General features: G+C 55.5%; 1 protein-coding gene across 1 annotated transcript in view; it reads left to right on the top strand.

Annotated features, from left to right (window-relative positions):
* The window catches only part of HEYL (hes related family bHLH transcription factor with YRPW motif like), a 40,597-nt gene extending 26,799 nt beyond the window's left edge, over nt 1-13,798 (top strand). The window contains exons 9-13 of the mRNA XM_027775777.1: nt 5,022-5,181; nt 5,326-5,392; nt 6,635-6,718; nt 7,971-8,052; nt 10,773-13,798. Coding sequence (XP_027631578.1) covers nt 5,022-5,181; nt 5,326-5,392; nt 6,635-6,718; nt 7,971-8,052; nt 10,773-11,446 — 1,067 coding nt within the window. The 3' untranslated portion in view covers nt 11,447-13,798. The remainder of the gene's footprint in view (nt 1-5,021; nt 5,182-5,325; nt 5,393-6,634; nt 6,719-7,970; nt 8,053-10,772) is intronic.
* Nucleotides 13,799-20,068: the final 6,270 nt, after the last annotated feature.

Genomic DNA, 20,068 nt, shown 5'->3' with positions numbered 1-20,068 from the left:
CGTGGGCGGGGGGGGGGAGCTGAGGTAGGGCCGGCACTGGGGGGCGGCGGGGCTGGAGCGCCCCCGGCTCACGGAGCACGCGCGCTGGTCCCCCGCGCGTGTCAGCAGGGACAGGTGTGCGGCGCCGCCGGTGTCAGCGCGCGGGGGCGTATGCACGTGGCGCGGTTGCACGCAGGCGCCGCAGTCGTGCGCTCTCCGCCTTCGGGGAGCTGGGAAGGAGGTGCGCTCAGCTTGGAGGGTCTGATGACCCGTTGGCGGTGGTCATTCTGGGTTTTCCTGGAGGTCTGAGCAAACTCTCAAGGACTTGGTACCGCTCCCCTGTCCAGAATCGCTGCCTATGCAGAATAACCTGGTTCCCTAATTTTACCCGAGTTTGAGTGCAGTTTTCATGTAGTCCTTAAAAAAGCTTTCACGGGAAGAAAATCGCTCTTACTTTGAGAAGATTGGAATCAGGATTTTGATGTTGCAGAAAATAGCCGATTTGCAGGGCCTGCCCTGCCATTCCAGTGCGCTTTTTAGGGCACCTCCCTGCCGCCAGTGTCTTCAGCTCTTGGTAAATAATGTGAACTGCTTCAGACCTCAAGAACAAACCCCAGGACTACTTCTGCTACTTTCCTGCTCCATGAACTCCCTGAGCTTCAGTCTTCTCATCTGTAAAATGGGTATAAATCATAGTACTAACTTCATAGGAATATTGGGAAACTCAAGTAAGATCATGTGGAAAATGAAATTCAAGTACAAGTTTATTTTCGTACCAAATCGTTTTGAAATCCACCCATAGTAGTTTTCATCATACACTTTCTGTGAGCTTTTTGAAGATGCTCTGGTATGTCAAGGGCTCAGCACAAGGCTTATGGATAGCAAATGCTTAATTGATGTCAGAATGTGCTCTAAAAGAGCTACAGGGTCAGAGTGGAGTCTGCAGGGCTAGTTCACAGCCCAGATCTGCCACCAACTCACCATGTGGCCTTGGCCCACTGGTTTCCCTGTCTGAACCTGTTTCGTTGCTGGAAAAAATGAACATAAGAGTGGAAAAGGGAGGGCTTCCTCCTCTCCCGGCTCATCCAAACTTGACTCTAGGACAGAACTGGATTGGGGCGAGTCCATTAATTCTTAAGTTTGTTTTTGTGGGGATTTCGTAATTTCAGTGTTCTCTACTGTTCTGAGACCAGCAGATTCTGTCTCAATCAGAAATTCCAGTAAAATGCCACCCGCTGCCGATCATTTCTAGATTGTAATAGGAGGCAGGCAATAGCTATCTCTCTAACATCCTGTGTGTTAGGGTTTTGCAGTGTGACTACACTTTCTTATGCAACATACTAACCTTTTAAAATGGTTAAGTAGAGACTACGGTTTTGAGAAGCAGACCCCAACGACTAGGACAGGGTAGGGGGCCATGCCTTGTGATGGTGGTGGAGGCGATTCTTGAGTTTGATGTCATCGGGTCCTCATGGATCACAGGTACGAGACGGAGGTGAGATAGCTAGGCTGGTCAGAGCTGGCTTCTGATTTCTGGGAGTCTGTGGCCTGCCAGGTCACACGGAGACCACAGGCAAGACGGCAAAAGAGACCAACAGAGGCTCTGAGGGTACCTAAGCGCGGAGGTCACTCACAACTGACGATGGCAGGGAGGGCTTCCTATGATGTGGCATTTGGGCCATACGGGTCAGCGGGCAGTTTTTTCCTACACAGCATGCGGGTTAACAGAGTTCAGTTTTAGAGACTGTGCCTAGAGGAGCGGACCCCTCCGAGGAGAGAAAGCAGTTGGACATCTGGCAGAGGCTGGCTTATAGACGCTTCTTTGTAGCACTCACCAAACGGCCCTCCCCCCAGCAGACATCAATGCTTCGATTCAGGGAGTGCTGGACTGGCCGGCCAGGGCCCAGACCCCGGCTGGGTGCAGGAGCCCAGATGTATCCTGTCGGCCTCTGCCCTCAGGACTCTCAGGAAAGAGCTTCATGTACAAAGAAAGCCAGATGACAAGGGCCACAGGACTGGGGCAGCCAGCCTCCTGGGTCAGAGGCAGGGCACAACCCCTCTCTCCCCCCGCTCAGAGACTTGAGCATGAAGCGCAGGATATGCTCCACTGTCACCGCAAACATCTGCCCCGGGGTGGGGGTCACCCACAGCGCTCCTGTGTGCACTCAGCCCTCTGACACATGTCAAGTCCAGGCCGAGAATATGGCCTCTCCCCTTCCCTGTGCAAACACGTAATGAGCACCTGTGGCATGTCAGGCTCTAGGTCAGGGTCTGCGGGTCGTCCCTGTGTGAGTTAAGGCATGGGGTGGCCTTTCAAGTCAGAGGCCCAAGTTTGACTCTCACCACCACTTACTTGGCAAGTGACTTCACCCCTTTCTGAGCTTCAGTTTTCCCCCTTTCAAAAGGGGACACACAGGGTGAGACTCTGCTGAGTACACGTAAAGCACGAAGCTCCTCGCTTGGGCACAACTTAACTGCAGATAAATGGTGCTATTGGGCCAGCCTGTGGCATGGTGGTTAAGGTAGCTGGAACCCACACAGCCGACGACGTAGTTCAAGTCCCAGACCCAACGCTCTGGGCACATCTGTGTGTGTGCCCAAGAATCCCAAGGAGGATAGAGGAGAAGGGATTGTGGCATGGCCATCTCTCACGGTGGTGGGGAGGGGGGTGCCTTCTTACTTTCCCACGCTCTCTGTCTCTCTCAAGTGAGTGCACACACCCTCTGGCAAAGAAACAATTTTAAAAAGTGGTGGTATCTAAGGGTCACTTTTCAGTGGGGGGGTATCATATTCATGAGGCAGCATGCTCCAATGAAAAAACTGGAAATCTGAAGGGCCAGACCCACTAGTCACAATTCTTTTTGTCTCTTGTCACCCCCCACCTACAAAATGATTATTTTTCCTGGATGTGAAATGGCCCCAAATAATACATGCGCAATAAATGAGCCGAATGGAAGGGAGAACTGCCTAGAACAGAAAGTTCAGCCTGAGAGATGCCTAATGGGAGGAAGACTATGTGGGGCGCACTGGCAAACGCACTGGGAGAAAAGCTGTAGACCTGGCTCCACTTCTCATTTTCCTCTCGTCTGCTGTGTGGCCTGGGAAAGATGCCCTCTCGTCTCTGGGTTTCCTCACTTTACAGATGGACTCAGTGCTGTCGGAGGTCCCTTCCTTTGGGGCATTGTGATCCTGCCTTTAGCTGATGTGAAATAAGTGGGGTCATTTGCAAGGATTCCATGGGGGAGTTCACAGGGCAGTCAGCGCCCAGGGTGGTCAGGACTGGCAGCCAGACCACCTGGAAAGCTCCCCACTTCCACCCCAAGAGACTGCCCCAGAACTCTGGCTAGGGGCCACTAGAGACCCATGAAGGAGACAGATCTTGGTAATCAACATATCTTTTCTGGGTCCGTGAAAATCTGCCTTTTTTCCAGGCTCAGCTGAGAGGCTCCCGCACCTCCTCCCACTGTCAGGGCCAGATCGCAGGCTGGAAGCGAGCTCTGGCTGGACTCTTGGGAGCTCTAAGGATAAGGGGACTGGAGGGCTATTCAGACAGACAGGAAGTGGGAATTAGGAGGGAAAACAATGCTGAATTTAGAGCCAGAAGACATGCATTCCCATGCTGGCTTTGCTGCTTAGCAGCTGCAGAGGCCGGCCGAGCTGTCTCAGGCCCCCACGGCTCAATATTCTCATCTGTAAGATGGGCATTTTGTGAGGCTCGTGGGAAGGAAGAACCTGCGGGGATGCCATGCAGATGGGCAAGGTTCCCTGTGAGATGTGGGAGGGTTAATACCAGAGGAGAGCTGACCAGGAAGCTGGAAGGAGGGACGGCAGAGCTGCCCTGCCCTGCCCTGCCCTGCCCTGATGTGGGTGCGTCAGCTTCCGACAGATGGTCACTGAGGAGGGATAAGGCTGGAGGCAGTGACGTGTGCGATGCGAACCCAACACCCCGAGGGACGCCTTATCCAGCCGAAGGGAACAAAGACCGTGTTTCTTAGTGTACCTTGGCTCTTGGGGCTTGTCCCTAGTGACCCAGGGAAGCTTTGTAAACACACAGCATGGATCTCAGGATCTGGCCATCCGAGCCCTGGCCCTAGCTTTCTAGGCCTCCCGGGAGCTTTCCCAGGCCTCTCCCCATCAGCCCCGGTTGTCCGAGCATTTGGTCAGGAGATGTTCTCTTCCAGATTTGGCTGGACAGAGCCAGGGGCATGGCAGTAGGATTTAAGTGCTATCTGGTCTCCCCTGCACACTTCCCCCTGGAGCAAAATGACCCAACTGCAAATACCAAGGGGTAGTCATGTGGGCTGGGACCCTTCTGGTGGCCACATATGCCCCCATTCCACAGAGGTGGAAAGGCTCTCTGTTTCCAGGGGATGCCGAAGACTCTGGCGGGAGGAGGCAGCTCTGCCATGAGCCTGTCCTGTTCAAGCACTTGCTGGCAGCAAAAATCAACAAAGCAACCATGTTGGTGGCCTCATGGAGCTTTTGAATTTGTTGGAGGGAGGGCTCCACTTGGGAGCTGAGCCTCTGGAGGCTGGGGACCAGCTGAGGGCAACTGACACCCACCCTGGGCCTGAATAGTCTGCCGAGGTGCTGGCCAGCTGAGAAATTCCTTGGTACAGGCAGCGAACCTCCATCCTCTAGAGGAAACCGTTATGGGCTGGAGATTATTTTGGTCAAAGTCTGGGCAGGAAAGACCCCTGGAGGCTGAGCCTCTTCTCTGAAATGGGAACTCCCGGAGTGTGAGCAAACGTCAGTCATTCAGCTGGGCTGCAGAGCCAAGGCCCAGGGTGGGAGAGGAGACAGGAATATAGGGGACCAAGCCTTCTGAGAGGCCAGAGCCGGGTCCCAGAGCATTGGAGAGGGGCCTGTGACCCAGATGCTGCCTCCCCCTCACCCCTGGCCGCGCCGCGTGGGAGGAGGCGGCAGCTGCAGGCCCGGCCTAGGGGGGGGGGCCGGCGCGCCCGGCCCGTGGGAAGCGGCGGCATCTGCTCTTTCCACGCTCGTTCCCAGCGGCTCTCTCTGAAACCCAACCCGCCCGGCCTGGCTGCGCCACCGGCCGGTGCGCTGGTCCGCCCCGCCCTCGGGGATCGGGTTGCAGGAGCTGGAGCGTCTGCGCTGTGGTTCCCCGACGACCGGCCACCTCGAGGGGCTTGGGGTTTTTCGGGGAATTCAAGCAGACTGGAGCCAAAAGATCCGGAGCACGTAGGAGAACTTGGTCTGGGGAGGAACGACCCCCTCCCAGGCCTGCGCTGTGGCTTTTCTCTGCCTGGGCGACCGCGGCTTCCGTCAGCCCAGGCCACGGAGATGCTCCCCTGGCGCTGAAAAACCGCCTCTCTTCCTCTCCAGCCAGATGGCCAGGCCGCTGTCCACCCCAAGCCCTTCGCAGATGCAAGCCAGGAAGAAACGCAGAGGGGTGAGTGCATCTCCACCTTTGAGTAGCCCAGCAAAAGTTTGCTCTGCATCCCTGGGGCCCTGGTAGGTGAACCCCAGTCAGAGCCTGCTAGGGTTGGGACTAGCAGGTGGCGTAATGGTTATGTTGCTGGACTCCCACATAGTTGACTGCAGTTCGAGTCCTGGACCGAGTGGCTTAAACTCATGCCAGGTGTGTATGTGTGCCCAAGATGGAGGATGGAGGAGATTGTGGTGTGGCCATCCCCTCTTGGGGGGATGATTTCTCGCTTTCTGTCTTTCCAGCAAGCACACGCTCCCTATAACAAAAATCCCCCCCCCCCAAAAAAAAAAAAGAGAAAGAAAAGAAAAAGAACATGCTGGGGCTCAAATCCTGGCTCTGCCAGTAGCTATGAGGGTGACTTTGGGCAAGCCACTTAACCACCGTGCCCCATTGTCCCATCTGTGTACCGGAATGGTGACGGTACCTGCCCCAGAGGACTGTTCTGAAGAAGCGAGTTAATAATCTCGTGGACCCTGGACAATACCTGACACTCAGTACGGTCTTTATCGTTGGTCCAGCCTCCCCCATACTCTATCTTGTCTCCTCTCTGAGCCCAGAACGTTTACTTCTTCTCAGTGTGGTAAGGAGATAAAAGAAGGGCCCCCATTTTATCCAGCCCCAGTCCCCCTAAAAGATGCAGCTATGCTTTCACTGGGCGTCCAGAGTCCTGGGATCTGGCCCACCAGCCCTGCCACTCACCACTGTAGGCCCTGGCGGCCCACCTCAGTTCAGCCTTACCGTATTCATCTGTAAAACACGGCTATCAGTATTCAGCACCCCCCTCTGGGGAGGGAGCATGAGACCGTGTAAAAGACCTCTGTCGCCGGAGAGCAATACCCGGGTCTCAGACCTCCACGGGTCCCAGAACTGAAGGCGCAGCCCGGCCGGCAGCGCTGCCCAGCTCTGTGGCGTGTCCACGTTCTACTCGGCCGGGGCCTGCTGCGCCAGTGCTCGGACATCTTGGGTATCACCCTAAGACCCCGACAAGAGATCCAAGTTCTGCTTTCAGCGCTGCACGTTCTTGCTGTGACACTAAGCAAATCACTGTCCCCTCTGAGCCTTGGTGTCCTCGTCCAGAAAGCGAGAATGCGTTTATCTCCCCCACAAAATTATCACGTGGGAAAACACGAGTCAGTGCCCCGCAGGGCGTGATGGACACCCCAGGAAAGTGCCTTCACGTGCCTTCTCCTCACGGTGTCCCAGATCATAGAGAAACGGCGCCGGGACCGGATCAACAGCAGCCTTTCCGAACTGCGGCGCTTGGTGCCCACTGCCTTCGAGAAGCAGGTGTGTGACGTTGCTGGCTTTGCCAGAGGACGTGTGTGGGGGGGGGCACGTCTTACTGATTGGTAGCGGCTGCCTGAAGTGCTACTCACTAATACCTGTCCCCCGCCAGGGGATAGGGTCACTTACTCTTCGGGAGCTGTCTCGGGTGTGGCTTTATGTCCATCATCCTATTGGACCGAGTCCTCAGAATGATCCTAAAAGGTAGGGGTTATGATGCCATGTACGGGTAAGGAAACAGAAGCACAGAGGGCGAGGTAACTGCCCCGGATCACGCAGCTGGGAGGTAGCAGAGCGGATCTGGAGCACAGGACTGAGATTCTAAAGCAGCCTGTCCCTCTGCACTGCTGACATCTCCAGAGCTATCTGCAAACAGAATGGGCTGCTCAGGGAGAAAGCACTCCTCTGTCATTGGGAGGACGACAGCTGGGAGTCCACGGTTGGATCAGACAGCCTCAGAGAGTCTCACCCTGTGCTCCAAGGCACAGGCCACGGGTGGTCTGCTTCCCTTATGCTGGTGAGCATGACTGTCATTCCACAGATGTCCACAGGGTCAGCCATGACCTGGACCTGGCCTCTGCCCGTGAGAAACTCACGGAGAGCCTGACCCTCAGAACACTCCTGGGAGAGTGTCCCTTTACCTGGGAGCCCAGGGGTCCTGGAGGCTCGGGAAACATTTCCCGAGAGAGAGAGAATAGAGGCGGAGCACATGCCTTAGGGCGACGATGAAGAGCTGGAGCTCGGGCATGTGGTCTGCAGTTGGGTTCCCAGGAGGCAGGTGGGTACGTGCGAGTGGCATTCTGGCCATGGTGGATGAAGCCACGAGCTAGACAAGACCCCACAATGAAAAGAGAAGTGGGCCGGCACCCACTGGGGAATGCCGCCGTTTTAAGGGACAGGCAGAGTGGCAGCAAGGTAAAAGGAGAACCCAGAAAATTTTATCTAGAAGTTAAGGTAGGAGGAAGGAAGAAGAAGGAAAGAAGGAAGGAAGGGAGAAAGGAAGGAAGGAAGGAAGGGTGGATGGATGGACGGATGGATGAATGGATATCCAGCAGTGTAGGGACAGATGGGCCAGAGATGAGAACTAAAGAGAATCTTGTAGCTTTGGAGACCTTGGCCAAAGCAGCTCAGTTGCAGGCAGTGGCAGAGTAGGAGGACGGTGAGAAAAGTGAGACAGTGCGTGCAGATGGTAGTGGGTGGGGTGGGGGAGTGCCAGGGGTCAGCCGGAGGCCCTCTCTGCTTTCTGCACACACAGGGCTCGTCCAAGCTGGAGAAAGCCGAGGTCTTGCAGCTGACGGTGGATCACTTGAAGATGCTGCACGCCACTGGCGGGACAGGTACCGATGCTCTTGTCTCCCGGGAGCCGTTCAGACAGCAGCTGTGTGAGGGAGGGGCACTGTGACCGACCGAAGCAGAGACGGTCCAGGCCCCCAGGGCTCCCAGGATATAAAGGGGCTGAGGCAGGACCGTAGGGTCCTGCAAAGCCAGTTTCTCCACCTCCTTCAGCTTCTCCCTCTCCACTTCCAGCATCTCCATTTGTCCCAATCCTTCCCTCTACTCGTCTTCCTCATCTTCCTCGTATCTCTCAGAGGCGCTTTCCCTCTGTGACAGGCTGTTCTTACGGGCCCTGTGTCCCAGGACCTTCTTAGGGTTTAGTCCGAATGAGCTCATCCTCACCAGACTCTCAGTCTGTGACCTGCTGAGCCAGGGAGGGGTCTGTCTGATCTCCCGACCTGGCGGTCGAGCCTTTGGGGCTCTCGCGTCCATGTCATGTCCACAGCAGGCCTCAGGATTGCAGTGGGACACATACACAGCTCATTCTGTTATTGCGAGCTGGTCCGCTGCAATAAAGTCATGGACCTCTAGCTTTTTTTTTTGAGAGGTTTTTGCTATAGGGCGCGTGCGCTCACCAGACAGACAGAGAGAGACAGAGAGACAGAAAGTGAGAAATCAGCCCCCAGGGGGGATGGCCACGCTGCAATCCCTTCTCCTCCATTCTCCTCTCGGGATCTTGGGCACGCACGCACACGCGCCCGGCATGAGTTTTAAGCCACCGGGTCCGGGACGTGAACCGCGGTCGACTACATGGGAGTCCAGCAACATAGCCATTACGCTAACTGCTGGTCCCAATGGACCTCTAGCTTTAAAAAGATTCCAGACCAAAGGAAATTTTGTCTGCCTGACACTTCTCTGTGTGTTTGACGGTTTCACAATTGAGAAGCCTTGAAAGCCTGGCTGCAAGCATAGGCTCGGACTGAGCCGCCCCCCTTTTATGGGGCCATAGCCGCGAACCAATGACAGACATTGCAGTCACGGTCATGAGGCCAGGGCTGGCTGGGCGGTTCTGTCTTCGCAGAAGTGGTCAAGAGACGGGCAGGTCTGGAGAGGCCGCGAGGGCGTGCATACCTGTGCAGGCAGTCCCCCTGCTCAGCCCTCACTGACATCGAGCCAAAGAGGGGGTTCCTGGCCTGATGGCAGCAACCGAGACCTGGAGTAGAGGCTGACTTTGCAGAATGCCTTTTGAGCCATATGCCACGAGGGCCCAAGCCGATAATGTAGGGGGTAGCTAACTGTTCTTGTACGGAGCGTTTTCTGTGTGCCGTGTGTTTCATTTAATTTCACCCTCACAACTCCACACAGCAGGAGCTGTTATATATCCATTGTACAACTAAGGGCATTGAGGCATGGAGAGAGTAAGATTTGTCCACAGGGCCAGCAGATGGCATAGCGGTTACATTACTGAACCCCCACATGGCTAACTGCTGTTCGAGTCCTGGACCCGGTGGCTTAAAACTCATGTCCAAAATCCCAGGAGGTGAAGGGAGAAAAAGGGATTGCAGCATGGCCATCCCCCGTGGGGGGTGATTTCTCACTTTCCCTCTCACTGTTTGTCTCCCCACCTTCCCCCCAACCCCGTGTGTGCACATGCCCTAAGGCAAAAACCTCTACCCCAAAAAAAGATTTGTCTGCAGTCAGGCAGCTTTAGATAAGTGATACAGCTGGGGTTTGAACCCAGCTCTTCTAGCTTCCGAAGACCTCATGTTTCCCTGCCACACCATGCCACCTTCTCCAAGGGGCCTCCTAGCTCGGCCACCACCTCCACTCTCCGTATCTGCCCCTCCCTGTGTGTGCGTCCTCCCTGCCAGGGGAGGTTCTGCATCTCTACAGCACAGCCTTCTCACACCTGCCAAGGGTCTAGCTAAAAGAAGTTCTCTTGGCCACAGAGTTGCTTCTCTGTGTGAGTCCTGAATTGTGATGAAAGAGTCCTTTACATTGTATAATACTTCATCATTTACTGAACTCATTTATCCTCCCAGCCTGCTAGCCCCTAGCCCAGGCAGGGACTTTTACTCCCATTTTACAGATTGGGAGACCGGGGCTTAGCGAGGGAAGGTGACATGTCCATAGTCACCCGGGGAGTGGGAGGGAGAGGCAGGGGCAGAATTTACCCCCAACCCCGTGTGTGCACATGCCCTAAGGCAAAAACCTCTACCCCAAAAAAAGATTTGTCTGCAGTCAGGCAGCTTTAGATAAGTGATACAGCTGGGGTTTGAACCCAGCTCTTCTAGCTTCCGAAGACCTCATGTTTCCCTGCCACACCATGCCACCTTCTCCAAGGGGCCTCCTAGCTCGGCCACCACCTCCACTCTCCGTATCTGCCCCTCCCTGTGTGTGCGTCCTCCCTGCCAGGGGAGGTTCTGCATCTCTACAGCACAGCCTTCTCACACCTGCCAAGGGTCTAGCTAAAAGAAGTTCTCTTGGCCACAGAGTTGCTTCTCTGTGTGAGTCCTGAATTGTGATGAAAGAGTCCTTTACATTGTATAATACTTCATCATTTACTGAACTCATTTATCCTCCCAGCCTGCTAGCCCCTAGCCCAGGCAGGGACTTTTACTCCCATTTTACAGATTGGGAGACCGGGGCTTAGCGAGGGAAGGTGACATGTCCATAGTCACCCGGGGAGTGGGAGGGAGAGGCAGGTCCAGAACTAGCCAGCCAGGCCCCAGCTCCAGGCTTCCCCGTGCCTGGCGTGCCCTCATCGTGCCTCGCTTTGCAGGACTCTTTGATGCCCGGGCCCTGGCAGTTGACTTCCGGAGCATTGGTTTTCGGGAGTGCCTCACTGAGGTCATCAGGTACCTGGGGGTCCTGGAAGGACCCAGCAACCGTGCAGACCCTGTTCGGATCCGCCTCCTCTCCCACCTCAACAGCTACGCAGCTGAGATGGAGCCCTCGCCCAGCCCCGCTGGCCCGCTGGCCTTCGCTCCTTGGCCCTGGTCCTTCTTCCATAGCTGTCCAGGGCTGCCAACCCTGAGCACCCAGCTCGCCATCCTGGGAAGAGTGCCCGGCCCAGTCCTTCCCGGTACCTCCTCTCCTGCTTACCCCATCCCGGCCCTCCGAACCGCCCCTGTGCGCAGAGCCGCTGGCCCCATCCTGCCAGCCCGGAGGAATTTGCTGCCCAGTCGAGGGGCACCTTCTACCCGGAGGGCCCGTCCCCTGGAGAGGCCAGCTGTCCCTGTACCCGTTGTCCCCAGCTGCAGGGCTGCTAGGAGTGGCCACATGGTTCCTCTGCCACAGCCCTCCTCTCCGACGCCCCCTGGGGCTGCAGGGGCTGCTGCTTGCGTGGCTGTCCCCACACCCAGCCCAGCTTCCCCAGGGCCGGCCGGGAGGCCTGTGGGAGCCGTGCTCTGTCACTCCTGGGTCTCCGAAATCACAGAGATTGGGGCTTTCTGAGCTGGCACCCCCGGCCCCACTCTCCCAGGAGGGAAGCGGTTCTTCTTTCAGGAGCTTTACAAACGGTACTGTTGTTTCTGCGTTGCCTCTGGACTGGCTTGTGTGTGGAGGCGCCTTCTCCACCTGCCAGAGGCCCCTGCAGCCCGTGTCCTCCTTGCTGCTCATCCTCCCTTACCCGCCCAGCTCTCCCGGAGCTGTCTGGTCTCAGAGCCATGGTCTCATGTCTCACCCACTCAAATAAGTCCTGGCGGAGCCCCTGAGTGGTGCCCAGGCCCCTGTCCTTCCCAGCACACGTGAGGCATCCAGGGTCTGGGAGCAATGGTGTTGCCCAATGGTACCGTGGCCTGAGGCAGACTGCGTCCACGGAGAGGACACAGCCCGGCCAGGAGCAGTGACTGGCTGAAGCCTTCCCAGACCTAGGAGCCGGATATAGTGTCTGCCCCACTTCCTGGGGACGGTAGCTGAGCAGGGAGGGCTCCTGGGAACCCTGTCTGCCCCTGCCCACCTGTCTCTGGCCAACCTGTTGCATCAAACCACTGGACAGACTCTTTCTCCATCACAGCCAAGGCCGAGATTGGGGGCCCAGCAGGGCCTGCCTGTGTTCCCCTCCCAGCCACCAGCCGCAGACACCCACCCTCCAGCTGATGACAGGGCTCCCTCACCGCTGGCCGACCCAGGCGGGAGGTTTCTGGGCAGCAGATCTCTGTGAGAGGCCGTCCTCTGCACCCGCCCGCGAGCAGCTCTCCCAGACGACAGCCAGGGCCAAGCAAGAGCACCTGCTCCCTGACTCTGCCGCCGTCCTCCAGGCGTGTGGCCCACCCCGCTGGGTGCTCGCTGTGGAGGGGCCGTGGCCCCACATGACGGCTCCCTGAGAGGAATTCTCTCGGGAGTCCGCTCCAGACGTCTGTGCTGCCTGCCCTGCATCCGGCTCCCAGAGCCCAGACTGCCGCCGCAGCCAAGTCGGCTGGACAGAAATAACCACAGGGAGGGGCAGGAGAGGGGCCATCAGAAGGACTCTGCCCTCGGGGCCACGCGGGGTGGAGGGGCTGAGGTCCTGCTCACCCAGGACCCTGCACAGCTGGTTCGGCTCAGTGGCCATTTCATTACGCAGCCCCACCAGGGCCACTTTTCTCTAAACGGAAGGAGCAAGTGGCTCCTCCACCGCTCCCAGTAGGACAGCACAGACTGCTGATGTTCCTGGGACCAGTGTCGCCACCCCAGTTGGTGCGATGCAGAACTCACTGGTAAATGACGGTACTCATACTTGTAAATATTCCGCTCCCTCCCCTGGGAGCCCCCCAAGCGCTCCTGGCATTTTCCCTGCCCCCACCCCCACACCTGGCGACCCCAGGGGTGCTTGAACTGCCAGTTCATTAGCACTCATTCCATCCTGGTTACTAAGTGGAGTCACCTAAGAAGAGTCCTCTCCTCCAGCCTTTGATGAAACAACCCCCCAGAGCATGCAGGGAAGAGGCTCCAGGCTCAAAAGTAGGATTTGCAGAAACCCTAGGGAGAAGGGCCCTTTCAGAGCAGTGGGGAAGAAGACGGAGATCTTCAGAGATCTTCCTCGGAGTGACCCAGAAAGCTCTTTTGAAAAGGCACATTCCTCAAGGAGGGATAAGAAGTCCTTCCACTCCTTAGTTGAATGCCTTCGATCAGATTGCTGACCTCCTCACCCTGCCATGCAGAGATGTGCGGCTACCTGCCAGGAGCGAGGCTGCCCTCTCAGAGCGAGGGCTGCTGGCTGGGCGTGCTCCTGAGGGAGGTAGGGGGACCCAGGGAGAGCTGAGCAGTCACCAGGCTCCCAGGAGTGGAGAAGAGGGGACAGAGGAGGTGACAGGAAGCAGACCAGCCTCACAGGACAGGAAGAACTCTGCTGCAGCTTTTCCTCTGTCTCCCTTTCCCCCTCCTCCTTTCCTCTGCCTTCCTCTGCTCCTGGGGTACCAGGTCAGTTCTGTGGGTCTGCAGTTTGGCCACTTCCTAGCCCAGGAATCTGTGTCCGCTCAGAGTGGGCCTGGGGGAGCTGTTTCCAGGTTGCAAGCCCACCTCCAAACAGTCTGTGACACCACTGAAGCGAGGTGGCAGTGACCCGGCACTCTCAGCATCTTGGTTAATCCTAGGTTCTGTCTCCCCTGGGAGGTGGGGTGGGGGTGGGGGGTGCCTGTGCCTTTGTTCTTGTGGCCAACAGTTCAGATCTGTTTCTAACCCCAAGCCTTCCTGGTAGTCCCTGACTCCTACCCCATTGCAGGGGTTGTCACAGCCATCCAATAAAGACTTTTCAGTTCTTTTGGAAGCTTTCAATAGATTCTACTTTTTTTTTTAAGCAAGAAAGGTTTGCTAGAGGGTGTGTGCACTCACCGGAGAGACAGAGTCAGAGAGACAGAGAACAAGAAATCATCCCCCTACAGGGGGATATCTTTGCCGCAATCCCTTCTCCATTCTCCTCCCAGTACTTTGGGCACACATGCACACACACCAGAGTCAGTTTCAAGCCGACAGGTTTGGGAGTCGAACTGTGGTCGACTACATGGGAGTCCAGCACCTTAAGTGCTATGCCACCTCTGGTCCCTAGATTCTACTTCCTAAATATCTCTGGAGTTCAGGACGAGCAGTTAGCATAATGGCTATGTCGCTGGACTCCCATGTAGTCGACCGTGGTTCAAGTCCTATACCCGGTGGCTTAAACTCACACCAGGTGCGTGTGCATGCATGCCCAAGATCCTGAGAGGAGAATGGAGGAGAAGGGATTGCGGCATGGCCATCCCCCCTAGGGGGTGATTTCTCACTTTCTGTCTCTCTGTCTCTCTCTGTCTTTCTGGTGAGCACACATGCACTATAGCAAAAAAAAAAAAAAAATCTCCTAAATAAATAAATAAATAAATCTCTCTGGAGCTCCTCCACTTCTGCTGAGCCCGCAGTCACCACCCTGCTCTGGCCACATCACCTCCCCCAGATCACTGACCTTGCTTTCAAAGGCCTTTCCTCCTGCTTTGCTAATCGGTTCCCAACAGCAACCAGAGAGAACAGGAAACATGCAGACCACGTCCCATTGGCTCTAGTTTAAAAAAACAAATAAACTCCTTTACCTTATTCTAAAGATAAACTCCAGGGTCAGACAGTGGTACAGTGGTAAAACGCAATGTTCTGTGAGGTGATCTCCACGGGAGGGTCCCTAGATAAGTCCAGAGACCACCCTAAGCAAGCCAGGCACATGTGCGCATGATCCAGGATGGGCTGGGGCTAGGGGTGCATTGTGGCATTAGAACCCTGTTGAGGGTTCTGGCTCTCTGCCTCTCTCTGTCTCTTTCATGGAAGAAGTGGATGAATAAGCTTTTAAAAAGTTATAAAGATAAAAAGCCCCTTTTGGTCCCAACCTCACCTCCAGTCCCAAACTTGCCCCCATGCTCCCACCACCATGGGCCTCCTCTTCGTCACATCCCAGCTGCATTCCCACCTCCAGGCCTCTGCATGTGCCATTCTTTGCCCAGAATGCCCTTCCCCTACCCTTTGCGGAGTTCCTTGGTTCTGATGGCACCTCCTCAGTGAGGCCTTCCCTGACTGCTGTACTTGAACAGCTACTCTGTCTCAAAGCCCCCGTTCCTTCCCGTCCTGTCCCAGGGAGCTTGCCACGGTGTTTCTCCCTGCTAGGAAGCCAGCTCCATGAGACCGGAGCCAGGCCTTGTTTGCTGTCTACTCTGTACCCTCTGTCCACTGTGACTCAGTGTTCAATAAATCTTCACAGAATAAACGATGAAGTGAGAAATCTGGAGTCGTGCTGTGGATGGGACCAGCTGCCAGGGCCTGAACCCCCTGCAGCTGACTTCAGGGGCAGACTGGAGAGCAAAGCGAGAGCTGGGGCCAAAGGGCCACAGGGAGGAGGCGCTGGTCGAGGAGGGCGCGCAAGTTCACCCGGCTGGCCGCGCACCCTGGCAGCTGAGAACAGCCGCGGCCCCTGCCAGCAGGTATTGTGCCCTGCTCCTGGCTGGCTCCCTGGCGGACTTGGCCTCCGGCAAGCCCAGCAAGTCCTCACGGAGGTCTGTGTGAGCCAGCCAGGCAGGCATGGTGGGGGCAGAGGGGACGAGAACACTGTCGCCCCGAGAGCGGGGTGTGCCCTCTAAGTGGTAGCTTGGAAGGTGGAGAGGAAACCCTCCAGAGGAAGATGAAGACGAGGCAAGAGGGACCAAGAAGCACAGGGGCCTGGAGACCTCGCCAGGGGAGCTGGAGAAGTTGGCTGAGTTGAGCACAGGCCTTGTGCGGGGTGCAAGGCTTGCTAGCCTGGGCGCTGAAGCCAGCTTCCTCGGTGTTATTCCTTGACCTCCCTGAGCCCTGACTTTCTCATCTGTAACACAGGGATGGTGCAGTAAGGACTACTGTCACTTGAGCAGTGACCGTGTGTCAGGCACTGGACATTTCTTGGAATGTCCTCATTTCACAGAGGGGACACTGAGCCACAGCACTGACTCCTAAGTTAGGTGAGAATTGACTACAGTGACACAGAGCCCTCAGGGTAGGGCCTAGGTCATAGGAACCAATCTTAGCGGCAATTAATGTCATTAACAGAGAGGGGCTGGGCCCAGACTGCACAAGGTCACAGTGCCATGCAGAGTCCGGCTTGGGCCATAGGCAGTGAGTGCCATGGGAGGTTTTGCTGGATGAATCCCAAGGTTGGAGCCTCCCGCCCACTTGGGATGGGATGGCAGGTGAAAACAGCTGGTGTTGGATCCCCAAAGATAGACCCTAGGCTCTGGATGCTTCATTTCTGCTTCACATAGGAGTTTAAGAAAAGCAAGACTGGGGCCAGCTGGGGGTGTGGGGTTACGGCAGCGGGAGCCCATGTGGCCAACTGCACGCTGACCTGGAGGCTAGAAAAACACCCCCGGAGAGCCTGCGTGAGAGCCCAAAATCCTGGAAAGAGAATGGAAGAGAAGGGATTGCAGCATGACCGTTCCCCCTGGGGGATAATTCACACCTTCCCCCTCTCTCTCTGTCTCTCCTGTGAGCACATACACCCTATAAAACTTTAAAAAATAAAAAAATCAAGCAAGACTATTCTGTCCGTAATCTCAGCTGGCTGGTCGACCTATGCTGTCCTGTGTCCAAGGGCTCTGTTAGGTTCAGGCTGGGCTCAGCTTAGGGGCGAAATCCGGATTCTACTGCCTCAGTCCAGGCTGTCCGGTATGGTGACACGTCATCCAGGGCCCCCCAAGAGTCTGTTGGAGCCTCTGGAAACTAAGGAGCCACCCCTGGCCCCCAGTGCCCGCAGTCCTAGCTGCCCCTCGTGGTACGGCCGCACTTCAGAGTGCCTGCTCCCAGGTCACTGGCTGGCGCCTTTCAACACGTCGGCTCAGGGCACCGGGGCCCGTGATTCTCTCCATGGCAAAGGAGGAGGCAGAATCTCATTTCAGGTAAAACCACCTGCCCTAGGTCAGAAGAATAGTACCCGGCAAAAGCCTGTTTGGACCGGGGTGGAAAATCTGATTATACATCCACAGTCACAGAGGAATAATGTCACGTTCTCCAACAATTACTGAGCACACGCTCACGCAGGCACTGTGCCGTTTCATGTGCAGTCTATCTGCACGACTCCGTGGTTTCGGTTTCAGTTTTATCTATTTATTATGTATGTATTTATTGTGTAGGGCATGTCACCAGAGACAGATAGGGGACGCAGGGAGGAGGGAGCAGGGAAGCACCCCTCCCCGGGAGTCGGCCACGTTGCAATCCTTCTCTTCCAGTCTCAGGATTTTGGACACACATGCACAGGTGCCTGCTGTGGCTTTCAAGTCTGCTCAGTCGACCATGTAGGATCCAGACCTCAACTTCTATACTATCTGCTGGCCTATGGCTTTAGTTTTATTATCTTCATTTTACCAGTGAAGAAACAGGCTCAGAGAGATGACGCAGCTTGTCTAAGGTAATACAGCTATTAAGTGCGGAGTTTTGTGGGGGGTTTTAAAGAATTATTTATTTATTTATTATTATTATTTAATTTGTTATAGGGCATGTGTGCTCACCAGAGAGAGAGAGAAGGTGAAAAAGCAAGTCACCAGGTCTGGGACTCGAACTGTGGTCAGCCATGTTGGGCCCAGCACCTAATCTACCACTCTACCTCTGGCCCCAAGTGCAGAGTTCTTCACTGCTAAGCTCTACAGACTAGTAAATGCTATATCTTCTGTGTCCACCCATTCTAGGCAATAAAGGGAGGGTACCTAGCCCTCTGCAACAGCTTCTGGCTTTATTTTATTGCATTCATTCATTCATTCATTCATTCAGTGGCTTTGCCACAGAGTACGTGAGCTTGTTGGAGAGAGAGACAGAGAGAGACAGAGAGAGGGAAAGTGAGAAATCAGCCCCCCTCAGGGCAGACACACTGCAATCCCAATCCCTTCCCCTCCATTCTCCTCTCGGGATTTTGGGCACACGTGTAACGTGTGCTCACACACATGTGCACCTGGCATGATTTTCAAGCCACCAGGTCCAGGACTTTAACAGTGGTCGGCCATGTGAGCGTCCAGCGCCATAGCCACCACCTGTTGGCCCTGCATTTATTTATTTTTCGGACAGGGTCTTGCCAGGTCACGATGCTCTTGCCTTAGCCTGCTGAGTAGCTGGACTGAGGCATGTGCTCCCTCACGCCTGGCATTTTAGGGTGGGCCAGGAATCTAGCCGGGCCTCCCGTAGCCTCAGCCTCTGGAGAGCTGTGTCGACCAGACCACGCCACCACGCCGGGCCTGCCTTGTTTCTTGAGGCTTTGCCCTTGGACCCATCCGTCTCAGTCCATCAGTGTTCAGGACAGAGACCAACCCATCTGCCTTGACTTGGCAATAGTTGTGAAGCACCCACTATGTGCCAGGCACCCTTCCAGGTACTCGAGCAACGAATACCCCCAGGGCCAGCTGGTGGTGCAGCGGTAACACAGCTGAAGCCACTGGAAGGTCCTGGGGTTGTGTTCCAGGATGTCCCTGTGCACACCAGGCACATACGCCATGATCCAGGCCAGCTGAGAACGGGGTGGATGGTGCTTTGAAGTCAGGGGGCTGTGTCTCTCTCTCTCATAAAAGCTATAAATGAGTTTAGCACACACACACAACCTCAGTTTCACGGGGCTGACCTGGTCAGAGGAGAGGATGGCAAACACCTCTACGAACACGAGTGTGATAGTGTACACAGACGGGGGTGGGGCAGAGACCGAAGGGAAGGCTGATGCTGTCGTGCAGTGGGCGGGGAGGGCCAAAGGCTTCAACTTGAACAGACCACAGGGCTGGAGGGAGCCGGGAGGCCAGGAGAAGAGGGTGTTCCAGGCAGGGAGCCAGAGCAGCTGGAGTGCAGACAGTGGGGTGCTAGGGCGGGAAATGAAGTCTGAGAGATGGGAAGCAGAGCAGGAGAGGCTGCATAGACCCCCCTGGATGAGGCAGAAAGGTTTCGGGGCGTTAAGAGCTAGCACAGAGACTCAGGACGCAACTCCTATGTGGGAGGAACCTCGGCCATGGTGTGAGCACACACAGGAAAGGGTAGAGTGAGAGCAGGCCACTGAGTCTGGTGACCTCTGCACACTTCAGCCACCCCTTCCATGAAACTGCCCCCACCAGAACCCATCTTGCAGAAATCCTGATTGCAAGGGACAGCCACTGGCATGGTGGTTATAGCAGCTGGATTCCACATGGCCTACAGCACGGTTCAAGTCCTGGACCCAGCAGTTTTTAAAACATATGCCAGGCATGTGTGCGTGCACACTGAAAATCACGAGAAAAGAATGGAGGAGGAGGGATTGAGGCGTGGTCACCGCCCCTCCCCACCCCACCCCCCCAAGATGCTTTCTCACATTCTTTCTCCTTGCTCTTTCTGGCAAGCACATGTACCCAATAGCAAAAAAGAAAAAAAGAAAAAAGAAAAAAAGGTGGGGGAAGAAATCCCAATTGCAACATGCCACTCCTTTTTTTATTTTAAAGAATTATTTTATTTAACTTTATTTATTATTATTATTTTCCAGTTTGATCAGAGACAGAGAAAGGGAGAGAAGGAAAGTGAGAAAGCAAGCCACCAAGTCCAGGACTCAAACCACAGTGGGCCATGTGGGAGACCAGAGCCCTTAACCACCACGCCACCTGCTGGCCCCACAAGGTGTCATTCTTCAGCCACCACTTTCTGTCCCTCACACTCCCTCTGCTCAGCATTCGCACGTTCTCCAGTTTCGAAGAAGGCTCCTAACTGCTGAGTCATCACCCCTTGCAAACAACCTCCCTCTTTACTGTGCCTCCCCCCCTATTGCAGTCACCAGCTGCAGGGACGGACTTCAGAGTGGCCCTGACCCAGCCCCACAGTGCCCAGGCCCTTGGTGATCTGCTCCCCGAGGGCACGGAGCCTGTCACTTGCTCTAATCAATACGGCTAATGTGAGGGATGTCACCGGAACCAAGCCACGCCGCATGGCACAGGTGATGGGCTGTCACTCCCATGACTACTTTACCTTACAAGGGTCTTCAAACCGTTCATGGAAACATACCTAATATGAAAATACAGATTTTAAATGTTTTGTACTGGAATAAACTTGTACTTCAATTTCATTTTCCACGAACTTTTTGTAGCTGGCCTGTATAAAAGACTCTTTGGTCGCTGCTGCCTT

The sequence above is a fragment of the Tupaia chinensis genome, unplaced genomic scaffold (genome assembly GCF_000334495.1).
Source record: "Tupaia chinensis unplaced genomic scaffold, TupChi_1.0 Scaffold000604_1, whole genome shotgun sequence".
NCBI lineage: Eukaryota > Metazoa > Chordata > Mammalia > Scandentia > Tupaiidae > Tupaia > Tupaia belangeri.
This window is presented reverse-complemented; position numbering and strand designations above follow the sequence as displayed.